Below are 11,172 nucleotides of genomic sequence, written 5' to 3' on the forward strand. Positions count from 1 at the left end.
CTGAGATAATCTCCGCAGCATTAAATTTAAGTGAACTTTGAGTCAGTTGAATTTTTACTCTGACTTAAAATGACACCTAAATACTTGTTAATTTTGCTGGTAGCTTTGGGGTTCCGTGCTGTGACTAGTGCGGAACCTATCACTAATACATCTGCAGTTCCTGGAGATAAATGCTTTAAGTCAATGGGCTGTCCATCTTTGGAGAATTCATTTTGTTCTGATAATGAAAAGTGTACTTGTAAAGATGAGTACGTTGCATGGAACGAGTACTGTGTTCCGATGATTGGCACAGAGTGCAATTATAATGACTTCAAGCTTGATAATACAATATGTAACGATGGAACTTGTCAATGTGATTATGGTTTTGTAGCTTTGTCAAAAGTTAAGTGTGTGAGGGGTAAGTTGGATTTTTTTGTTACTAGTTCCAAGTTCCAAGTTCCGAGAACTGAGTTCCTAACTCAATGATTGACTGTTATAGTTTCAAAACATGGAGAAAAATGCGAGCATGACATCCAGTGCAGCTGCAAGAGCGATGGAACCTGCGTCACTGAAGATCCATATACAGACGTGTTGTGCGTAGGAAAAAAATGTTCCTGCATCGAAGGTTACCACTACGTACCTGAAAAATCCACTTGCGTTAAAAGCGCCCAAAGTAAGAAAATCAGAATAAAGCATCCAGGAACCTAAACTGTTCCAACACTCTTTCGTTTGTTCCAGAACTAGGTGACAACTGTACAGTAACTGATAGTTGCCTCCCTATAAAGAACACTAAGTGCATTGACGATCAATGTTCCTGTCCTGACAAACATTTCGTGGAAGAAGGTCAGTGTTTCGGGGGCATAGGCGCCATGTGTCCCAATATTGGTGAAAATTGCAAGGCCAACAATTCGCGTTGCGGATTTATAGAATGCCAATGCAAGGACCAGTTCGTAGAACTCTCCGTGAAGCAATGCATTCCAGGTAAGTTCCTGTTCCGTTCGGTTAAAACACAGTACTAAGTTTCTTTTTCAGTCAAGAAACGAGGCGAAAATTGTCTGATAAACAAACAATGTTCCTGTGAAAATAATAGAAGGTGTTACTTGGATGAAATATACAAAGATCTCATCTGTTCCAATACAAACAATATCTGCAGTTGTTCTGAGGGATTTCATTATATTCCGGAACAAGATTCTTGTGTCCGTAGTACAAAAGGTGAGTTTACTTTTAGATCTAGTTTATTCATGTCCCATTCCAATGTTCTTATGAAAACTTATTCCAGCTATCGATGATCCATGTACGATAAACGACAATTGTATGCTCTTGAGCAACACCCAGTGTAACCAAGACAAATGTCAATGCATCGACAACTATTTCAACTATAAAGGTCAATGCAGGCAAGGTTTGCACTCAGGCTGTGCCAACAACAGTTATTGTTCCGCGGTCAAAAACTCTCAGTGCATTGATAATGAGTGTCAGTGCATCGATAAGTTTATTCCAATATCAACTGGAATTTGCGCAGTGATTGCTAGCCATGGGGAATCGTGTCAGTTCCAGGAACAGTGTCAGAATAATGAAACCTTGGAGGTTCCTTACACAGAGCTTGTTTGTGATGGAACTTGCTCATGTTCCAACGGTTTTCATTATGTAGATGACAAAAGAGCGTGTGTAGAAAGTTCGACAGGTAAGGTCCATTGTTTGGTTCTTAGAACAATTGTTTTTTGATAGAAATAATTTGTTTCAGCCGTCGGAGGAAACTGCTCGGTAAACGACCACTGCGGACGACTTACGAACACTCATTGTTGGGACAATAAATGTTCTTGCCTGGAATATTACTACCAGCAACAGAATCAATGTGTTCCAGGGATCGGAGCCCGCTGTTCCGGGAACTGTCAGGGATTAAACTCGATCTGTGGATCAAATGGGCGGTGCATCTGTGCTCCTGGACACATATTTTCTGCAGAGGATCGCTGTGTTCCAAGTAAGTTCCATCAGTTCCGTTTTTGGAACAAGTTCTTAGAACATTTTTCTACTTTTTCGTAGTAAATGAGCTTGGAGAAAATTGTGAGATGGATGATCAGTGTTCTTGCTTGCATCAAAGATGTGACTTGAAACAACCGAACAGAGATCTTGTTTGTTCCGGTGGAACTTGCAGTTGTCCAGCGAATTACCGCTTTAGTCCCAAATCTAAGTTCTGTATTCACAGCGCGACAGGTAGGAAGTTTTATGCTTGGTTCCGAACAATGACTGACGAAAGTTTATTCCAGGAATAGGCGAACTTTGTTCCACTGATGAGAACTGCATACAGCTTCCGTTCACAGGGTGTTACAACAGTAAATGCATGTGCAAATCGAACTACTTTTTATCAGAAGGTAAATGCAAGATAGGTTTGAACGCTAATTGTAACACCACCAATCACTGTTCCGCGGTGGAACATGCCGAGTGTAGGGACAGTAAATGCAAATGTACGGAACTGTTCGTGGAACGATCTACGGAACTTTGCGTTCCGGTGAGTCCTTTCGGTAGAGAGTGTCAGTTCGATGTACAATGCACCAGTCAAACCTCGAATGCGATTTGTGAGGCGCCGACAGATGGCGCGAAGAAAGTGTGCCGATGCGGAACCGGGCAGCACTACCACGCCACCGGGTGCTTCCAAACTAGAACACTGGACGAACGATGTGACTCAATTAGCGAATGCTTCGTTACTTCCAAGTACGACAGTGTCGCATGCATAGGGAACAAGTGTGTCTGCGTTGAAGGGTTTGAGAAAGTCAATGGAACATTTTGTGGTATGTTAATTCTTGCTTGTTCCAGAGCTCCTTTACTGACAATACTTCTGTTCCAGGTGGCGCGGGCAGTATCCTCGCCTCAGCAGTGTTAGTTTTCTTCATGGCGATTATCAAGTCGGCCGTTTAGAAACGATTGTTCCAGGAACTGCTGGAATGGCACTGTTTTTTGTATGATGCAACAATTGTTTAATAACATGTAGCTGAGATTGTACATTATACATTTTATATATTAGTCAATATAGTTTTGTGTAGTCACTAATAAAAAGTATTGCTGTAACTATTTGTATATTAATATATTATTGTACTTACCTGGAACATTACTTTCAAAATAATTATAAAATGGTTCTTGGAACATACGGGATATTGTTCTAGGAACATATAGAATAATAAATCCAGAAAAACTTTTAAAATTGATTTATTAAGTCTTGTATTTGCATAAAAAAAAAATTCATAAAATGAATTGCAACGTCCGATAAATTTGTACGGTTATTAAAAATTCATTCAAAAATGAGCACTTATAGTAAAAAATTTATCCATTAAATACTCTAATAAATCTATAATAATAATAATAATAATAATAATAATAATAATAATAATAATAATAATAATAGTCACTAAGGATTACCATACTTCACATTATTATTATAATACATCAGCAGCAGTTTGATTTGAATACCCGGCAATATAAAACTTAAGACAGTGATTAATTATAAATAATAATATTAATTATAATTATAAATTGTTCTATTAAATTAATGATTTATTAATTAATAAATCAGCCGGATTCTCAAACTTGCGGATTATCTGGTGCAGTTGGACGGAATTGAGACAGTAGGTAACCGCGTTCCATCTCGTTAACTTCTTGATGCTCTTGGCCGCCATTTGATGAAGTGTTTATGCCTATTCCGCTTATTGCTATGTTTGATCGTGCTAAACTGTTCCGCTGTCGGCACATATATGGTGTTTCACCTGGTGATGGTGTTTCACGTCCCTAAAAAATTTTTATAATAACAATAACAATGATAATAATAATAATAATTATTATTATTATTTATTACATGTAAGCAATTGAACTTGATTCAGAATGTAAAGCTTCACAACATCGGGAAAATAATGACGGGGATGGAGGATTTTTCAGGTAATACTGTATTAATAAAATATAATATTAATAACAATTAATGATTAAATGAATTTATAAATAATTTACCTGCTTAGAAGGACCACAGCAGGTCGCTTGATTGCACGGTTTGTCAGTTTTAGGACAATCTAATACGCAGTCTTCAGTAGGAGTTTCTTTGACTTCACTATTCGAGTGATACTAAAAAAAAAAAAAAAAAAAAATAATAATTTATTAATTAAAAATAATAAAAAAAAATTTTTAATAATTGAGATTACCTCAATAAACTCGGGTTGGATAGTAGTAGAATGTATGCCCTCATTATGGAAGAATTCTTTGACCTGTTCAGCGATTTTCATGTACTCAGATAAATTACGACATCTGATGTGAGCTGATGCAATAATTCGATCCCCAGCTAATTGCCATACATGGAACTCGTGAACTGCTAAAACGCCATCTACATTTTCCAATAATCGTTGCTGGATAGCTTCTACTTGAATGTGTGTTGGGACAGTTTGGAGGAGAATCAACGCTGATTCTTGAAGTAGCGGCCACACTGATCGGAGAATTAGTAAGACTAATAACAGTGATAGAGCTGGATCGATGTAGAATCTTTAATTTTATTAAAAAAAAATTTTTTTATGCCAAGTACATTAATTTTGGATACCAAGTAAACAATAAAAAATTTATTTGGTATGAAAAAAATTTTCAATCATTGAATTTTTAATTTAAAAAAATGTAATAATTTTTTCTTGCCAAGTACCTTGAATTATATCACGCCAAGTAACTAACCTGTACTCCCACTTAGTCAACCAAACAATCAACGCAGAAACAATGACAATAACCGAGCCAAGTGCATCTGAAAGTACATGAAGAAATACGCCTCTCATGTTCATCTGACTGGCATCATGGCTGTGTCCATGGTGGACCTTTTTAACCGGAGTAGCGGGACGATACGCAGTGCTCGTCGTTGTGTCATTGTCATGATCATTGTCATTGTCATCGGTGCCAACGAGGGTGCTCAGTCGGTTGTGACTTCTGGAAATTCCATGAGAGTGTCCATGCATGTTTCCGTGTTCTGTAAATTAATATTAATTTTATTTATTTTTGGGAATTGATTCTTGAGCCAAGTGCTTGCACAAACCTAGGTAGGACGTCGAGGGAAGGATATAATTACACGGGTGAGGACAGGAGAGAGGACACAATTTGTAGTAATTTATTTCTTCTATTTTCTTTTTTTTTCTATCTAAAATTTTTTTTAATGATTAATTTTAATTAAATTTTTTAAAATTAAAAATTACCATGAAAGAGACACAATCCTATTAGGTTGACAAACAATCCCAGAGCTCCGACTATCACCAGAAGTTTAGCTTCGTGGATCTCCTCGACCTCGATAAATCTCTTACAGGCTTCAACAGTTATACTAAAGCATAAGGCAACTAAGAATACGGCGTTAACTAGCGCGCCAAGTACTTCTGCTCGGGCCCACCCGAATGTATTTTTCGACCATTTTTTTGGCGACATCTGTCAAAAATTATTTATAATCAGTGATTTAATTTAATTGTCATTAATGATGAATTAACTGACCTTGACAGAGAGAAACGCAACCACCAGCGCTGCCACATCTGATAACATATGAAAACTATCGGCTATTAACGCCATTGAATTAGTAACATACCCGACTATTATTTCCACTAGGAAGAAAAATGCTGTCAGCCATAACATCGTTAATAAACGACATTTTTTTCCTGTATACCTTCCCATTTTTTTTTTTTTAAATTTATCTGTAAAAAAAAAAACAAATTTTTTTTTATGATAATAAAATTAGCCGATTTTAAATAATTTTTAATTTTTTTCCGACAATTAAATTTCAAATAAAAAAATTGCATGGATAATTTTTTAATAAAAAATAAACTTTTATAAATTTATGTGACTGAATCTTATCATCAGACTAATTCAAAAAAATATATATAATATATGTAAGTTATTATGATTATTATTATTGATAGTAATATTTAAAATTAATCTAACTCGTTATCACTTAAGTAAATCGGTTAATCTTCTTATGTCAAAAAATAATGTTTATTTTTTAATATTATCAGTCTAGAGAATATTTATATATCGTGATAGATTTTATTACTATTATCATTTTTAATAAAATAGAAAATTTTATGAGTCATTTTTATTTTTTTATTTTCGGGATTCCATAAAAAAAATTAAATTTTCTATTTTTTGTATTTTGATAAAAATTAAATTAAATTAAAATAATTTTTTTTCTCACAAGCAGAAACTTGTCTTTAACATAAAATTATATAAAAATAAAAAATCTAACCCACCTGACTTGAAATAGACTCCAATAAAAAATAGTAAATTATCAAAAAACCATTCACCAAACTTCAACCATCACAAAATGAATTCATTTTTGCGGAAACTTCCACCATTATCTGAAATAAATAAAATTGCAATTAATATTTCAATTTCAACACAAAAAATATAAATTTATAAATTAAAAAAAAAAAAAAGAAAAAAAAAAAAACTTACTAAAATCATAACCAAAAAAACAAAATCAAAATATATATTCAATAATAATAATTATTATTGTCAGTTATAAAAAATTCACTAAAAATTTATTGAGATCAATAAAATAATAAAAATTGTAAATATTGAATTTATGTAAAAAATTTTTAGAGATGGTTTTTTATTGTCAACTATTTGAGTGAATTGTTGTGTGAAAAATGACTCGCCGTTACGAAGACGGGAGACGCGACTGTAAAAAAAAAAAAAAAAAAAAAAAAAAACACTTACTGTTGTTTAGTCGATACCTCGAAGCGCATTCGATAATTTATTTATTTAACTTAATTAAAAAATAAATTCAAACTCTAAAAAAAATTTATCAAAAACTTGCAGTAACAATTTTCCAAAAATTTAATTTAATTACTATAGTTTTAAGCTTAATTTTAATTGTCAAAATTTTTTAGTCAGCAGAATTGTGATCGGATCAGCTGACTAGCTGCCTTAAAATATTGAAATATTGCACAGACGCCATCTGGCGGTCTTAATTTGAACTAAAGTGAGGCGCGAACTCTTTTACCAGATGTTAAATATATAAATTCATATAGTTTAATTATTATTTGCATAAATATGAATCAACATTTGTGTATAATGTGTTAGTGTTAGCCCATTGGACGGTCGGCTCGGATTGATGGATGGACAGCATACAACCATAGACGCTAAGAAAGTTTTAACAATTTTGTTTTTGTTGAGTGTTGAGTAAACATGACACTTTTACCAGGTAGGTTTACAATTTTTATGTTTTTAATTTCTCAGACAGAGAGGGGGAAGTTTGTCTGAGCGAAAGAGAAATTGTTGAATGATTAACCGAGTCTGGAGATAAGTGGTTGCGGGGGTTATGTAGTTTATATTTTTAATAAAAATATAAAAAATTGTGTTAGGTGATTAATAATTTCAGTGTTGTTATTTGCTTGAGAGTCAAAAGGGGGTAAAAAATATAATTTTAATTTTTTTAGGCACTTATTGACGTGGTATATATTTTTTTTTAGTGAGTTTTGATATTATTTATTGTTGTAATTCTAATTGACGTTTGTAAAATTATATGAAAATAAATTTTCACTCCAGGAACTTTAATGACAAGCACAGTGAAACATGTGTCACACTGCTGCCTGTTGATCCTGATAATAACAACCTTCGAGTACACTTCGGGAGTGCTGAGTATCCTGGACAGCGAAGAAAGACCGAGGATAGACTCGTGGGAGCGGTACGGAGTGGTGACGCCTCTGCTGTTCCTACTGAGACTGCTGACGCTTTTGGCGCTTCCGCAGTCGCTCTTTAACTTCCTGGGACTGATATTGTACAACGCCTTCCCGGACAAGGTGACTCTGAAGGGTTCGCCCCTTTTGGCGCCGTTTATCAGCATCCGGGTGGTCACTCGGGGGGACTATCCTCACCTGGTCTCGAGGAACGTCACCTGGAACCTGAACAAGTGTCTGGACGTCGGTCTGGAGAACTTCCAGATCGAGGTGGTAACCGACAAGCCCCTGGGGCTCAAGACCCACCGGCGACTGAGGGAGCTGGTGGTCCCGAGCGAGTACCGGACCAAAACGGGGGCCCTTTTCAAGGCTCGGGCCCTCCAGTACTGCCTCGAGGAGAGAGTAAACGAGCTGGCCGAGCACGACTGGATCGTCCACCTCGACGAGGAGACTCTCCTGACTGAGAACTCCCTAAGGGGGATCCTGAACTTTGTTCTGGACGGGAAGCACCCCTTCGGCCAGGGACTGATAACTTACGCTAACGAGACGGTGGTCAACTGGGTAACGACAATGGCCGACTGCTTCCGCGTCGCCGATGACATGGGCAAACTCCGGTTCCAATTCAACATGTTCCACCGGCCGCTCTTCAGCATGAAAGGCTCCTACGTGGTCACACAGGTAATAAGCTCTCTCGAATGATCATCTATCACTGTATTATGATGATTATAATTTTTGGGGGTTTATTCCAGGCGGGGGCCGAAAGAGAGGTCGGCTTCGACAACGGGATAGACGGGTCAATCGCCGAGGACTGTTTCTTCGCGTTGAAGGCCTTCAGCCTCGGGCATTCGTTTAACTTCATCGAGGGCGAGATGTGGGAAAAGTCCCCCTTCACCATCTGGGACTTTATCCAGCAGCGCAAGCGGTGGATCCAGGGGATCTATCTGGTGGTCCACTCCCGGCAGATTCCCCTGAAGAACAAGCTCTTGCTGGGGGTCAGCTGGTACTCGTGGGCGACCCTCCCACTGTCAACCTCAAACATTCTCCTGGCGGGGCTTTGCCCCATCAGCTGTCCGAAGATCCTCGACGGGCTGTGTGCGTTTATCGGGGCGATGAGCATCTACATGTACGTCTTCGGAGTGATAAAGTCCTTCTCCTTAAGCAGGTTTGGGCTCTTCCGGTATCTGGCGTTCATATCAGGAGCCCTCGCAATCATTCCCTTTAACCTCGTCACCGAGAACATCGCAGTCATCTGGGCCTTGCTCGGTAAGAAACACAAGTTTTACGTCGTCAGCAAGGAACATCAACCTCCTGTCACTGTTTAAGTTACTTTTTTATTATACATTTTCGGTTTAAACTGCCTCAATTATTATTATTATTATTATTTATTTTTGTAAATTTTTAAAGGACAAATATTGGATATTCGGCGATAAAAATTTTTCACTTGAGTAGAATTTTCAATTTTTTTTTTTTTTTAAATTCGTTGACCGACAATCGCGTTTGTAAATAAAAACTTGGTATTTACTTAAAAATGATCATAGTGTACAAAATAATAATAATGAACGCTTTTATTATTTAGTGTTTAAGAGTTAACTTAGTGCCATTAAATTATTAACTATATAAAAATAAATTTCGGTTTAATTATAGTCTAGTCATAGGCGCAAAAAAAAATCTTCCACCTGCAAAAATCGAACAAATTTTTAAATTATTTTTTTAAGCTCTACACTATTTTTATTTATTTTATTTACCAAAGTATTAATTAATTAATCATTCATCATATCAAAGATAAGTTTAAGTATTAACCGTTAATTAAATATTCTTTTTATAAACGCACATTGTAATTAATTTAATTTTTGATTTATTAATTAATGTCTTCGTTGTAAAATTAATATTTAATATTGTATCAAATGTAAAATAAATATCGAAATTATTTATAGAATAAAAAAATATATTATTATTTTATTGTTCTCGGAACAATATCCTTTGTGTTCTAGGAACAATTTTCCTTACGTCACAGAGAAATATTTTATATAAAAGTATTTAGAACAATACTTTTAATTATTAAACTAATTATAAATTATAAAATGTAAAACTACGATAAAAAATCAGTTGTTATGGAACAATCGTTCCTAGATGACAGACTTGACAACCATCATGAAGAAAACTAACACAGCTGAGCTGAGAATACTTCCCGCGCTACCTGGAACAGAAAGTCTTGTCAGTAAAGGCGCTCAGGAACAACCAAGAACTCACGTACCGCAGAATGTTCCATTGACTTTCTTAAACCCTTCAACACAGACGCACTTGTTCCCTACGCAAGCAATGCTGTCGTACTTGGAAGTAACGAAGCATTCGCTGGTTAAGTCACATCGTTCGTCCAGTGTTTTAGTTTGGAAGCACCCGGAGGCGTGGTGGTGCTGCCCGGTTCCACACCCGCACACCTTCGCGCCATCTTTCGTCGCCTCGCAAGTCGCGTTCGAGGTTTGACTGGTGCATTGTTCGACGTACTGGCACTCTCCGCCGTAAGGAGTCACGGGAACGCAGAGTTCCACCGACCGTTCCACGAAATTATCCTCGCACTTGCACTTACCCTTCGTACACTTTGCATGTTTCACTGCTGAACATTGGTCGGGAAAGATACAATCAGCGTTCAATCCTATCTTGCACTTGCCCCCTGATGCAAAATAGTTCGGCTTGCACACGCATTTATTCTCGTAGCACTCCGCGAACATTAGCTTCTCGCAGTTCTCGTCAATGGAACACTGTTCGCCGATTCCTAGAACAAAATGTCAGTTATTGTTCTGGAACAAGCCAGGAATTTGATAGTTCCAGAACTTACCTGCAGTATGAACACAGGCGTTCCTTCTGATGGCGTAGTGCTGGCCTGGCTGACAGTTACATTGTTTGTTCCAGCAAACAATGTCTTTGAATGTTTTGTTGTCCAATTGGCATTTCGTGTCATCCATACAGGAACATTGTTCGTCTTCTTCACAAGGCTTCCCAAATGACTGAACTAAAATAAGGGTAACTAAAATAACGGTTCTATTGTTCTACAGTTCTATTCTTCTGAGAACTTACTTGGAAGACAGCGACTGGTATTAGAAAAGATAAACCTCTTTTCGCAAACACAGTGGTCAGTTAATCCACAAGTCGAATTCAGTGCTTGGCATTTTATGGTTTTCGAACAATCAGCTCCTAGTCCAGGAACACATAGGTTGTTCAGTTCAAAGTAATATTGCTTACAACGATATCAGTGTTCGTTGGTACACACTGAATTTTGGCTGGTACAATTGTTGTTCGTAGTACAGTTCTTAACGATATCTAGATTAAAAATTTTATTCTAACTTTATTAAAATCAAGAAGCCATTTGATAACAACTTACTTTTTAAGATACTAAGATAATAAATAAAATATTTTTCAATCATATTCGATTGAATACATCTATAACAAATCAGTCATCTCTTAAATAGTGATAAATTATCTAATTATTGATAAGATTAGATCAAGATTCTAACAAGAATAAAAT

General features: G+C 36.3%; 4 protein-coding genes across 6 annotated transcripts; 2 read left to right on the plus strand and 2 right to left on the minus strand.

Moving 5' to 3' along the window:
* Positions 1–26: 26 nt before the first annotated feature.
* Positions 27–3,042, plus strand: LOC141533933 (uncharacterized). The gene is made up of 9 exons (XM_074253046.1): positions 27–397; positions 479–652; positions 718–960; positions 1,012–1,191; positions 1,259–1,660; positions 1,721–1,957; positions 2,020–2,190; positions 2,244–2,765; positions 2,822–3,042. Exons 1-9 carry the CDS (start codon positions 70–72, stop codon positions 2,890–2,892), a joined length of 2,328 nt encoding a protein of 775 aa, XP_074109147.1. The 5' UTR covers positions 27–69; the 3' UTR covers positions 2,893–3,042.
* On the minus strand, positions 2,821–6,866 carry Znt63c (solute carrier family 30 member 1). 2 transcript variants are annotated; one of them, XM_074253049.1, is made up of 8 exons: positions 6,688–6,866; positions 6,219–6,326; positions 5,470–5,666; positions 5,184–5,406; positions 4,675–4,960; positions 4,161–4,494; positions 3,973–4,083; positions 2,821–3,756 (listed from the first exon to the last, which is right to left on the minus strand). In XM_074253049.1, the coding sequence occupies exons 3-8, from the start codon at positions 5,644–5,646 to the stop codon at positions 3,553–3,555; spliced, it is 1,335 nt and encodes a 444-aa protein (XP_074109150.1). In that variant the 5' UTR covers positions 5,647–5,666; positions 6,219–6,326; positions 6,688–6,866; the 3' UTR covers positions 2,821–3,552. The 2 variants fall into 2 exon arrangements, with proteins under 2 accessions (XP_074109150.1, XP_074109149.1); XM_074253048.1 differs by lacking the exon at positions 6,688–6,866 and adding an exon at positions 6,424–6,628.
* Positions 6,867–7,060: 194 nt separating this feature from the next.
* LOC141533937 (beta-1,4-mannosyltransferase egh-like) lies at positions 7,061–9,454 on the plus strand. Of its 2 annotated transcripts, none has more exons than XM_074253050.1 (3): positions 7,061–7,174; positions 7,519–8,327; positions 8,399–9,454. In XM_074253050.1, the coding sequence occupies exons 1-3, from the start codon at positions 7,159–7,161 to the stop codon at positions 8,969–8,971; spliced, it is 1,398 nt and encodes a 465-aa protein (XP_074109151.1). In that variant the 5' UTR covers positions 7,061–7,158; the 3' UTR covers positions 8,972–9,454. The 2 variants fall into 2 exon arrangements, with proteins under 2 accessions (XP_074109151.1, XP_074109152.1); XM_074253051.1 differs by lacking the exon at positions 7,061–7,174 and adding an exon at positions 7,233–7,441.
* A 13-nt stretch (positions 9,455–9,467) lies between these two features.
* On the minus strand, positions 9,468–10,893 carry LOC141533939 (uncharacterized). The gene is made up of 4 exons (XM_074253054.1): positions 10,725–10,893; positions 10,486–10,659; positions 9,904–10,422; positions 9,468–9,846 (listed from the first exon to the last, which is right to left on the minus strand). Exons 2-4 carry the CDS (start codon positions 10,610–10,612, stop codon positions 9,776–9,778), a joined length of 717 nt encoding a protein of 238 aa, XP_074109155.1. The 5' UTR covers positions 10,613–10,659; positions 10,725–10,893; the 3' UTR covers positions 9,468–9,775.
* Between the last annotated feature and the right edge of the window lie 279 nt (positions 10,894–11,172).

Source organism: Cotesia typhae, unplaced genomic scaffold, assembly GCF_013202065.1.
Source record: "Cotesia typhae breed Kobodo isofemale line unplaced genomic scaffold, CoteBio_Ctyphae scaffold_121, whole genome shotgun sequence".
NCBI lineage: Eukaryota > Metazoa > Arthropoda > Insecta > Hymenoptera > Braconidae > Cotesia > Cotesia typhae.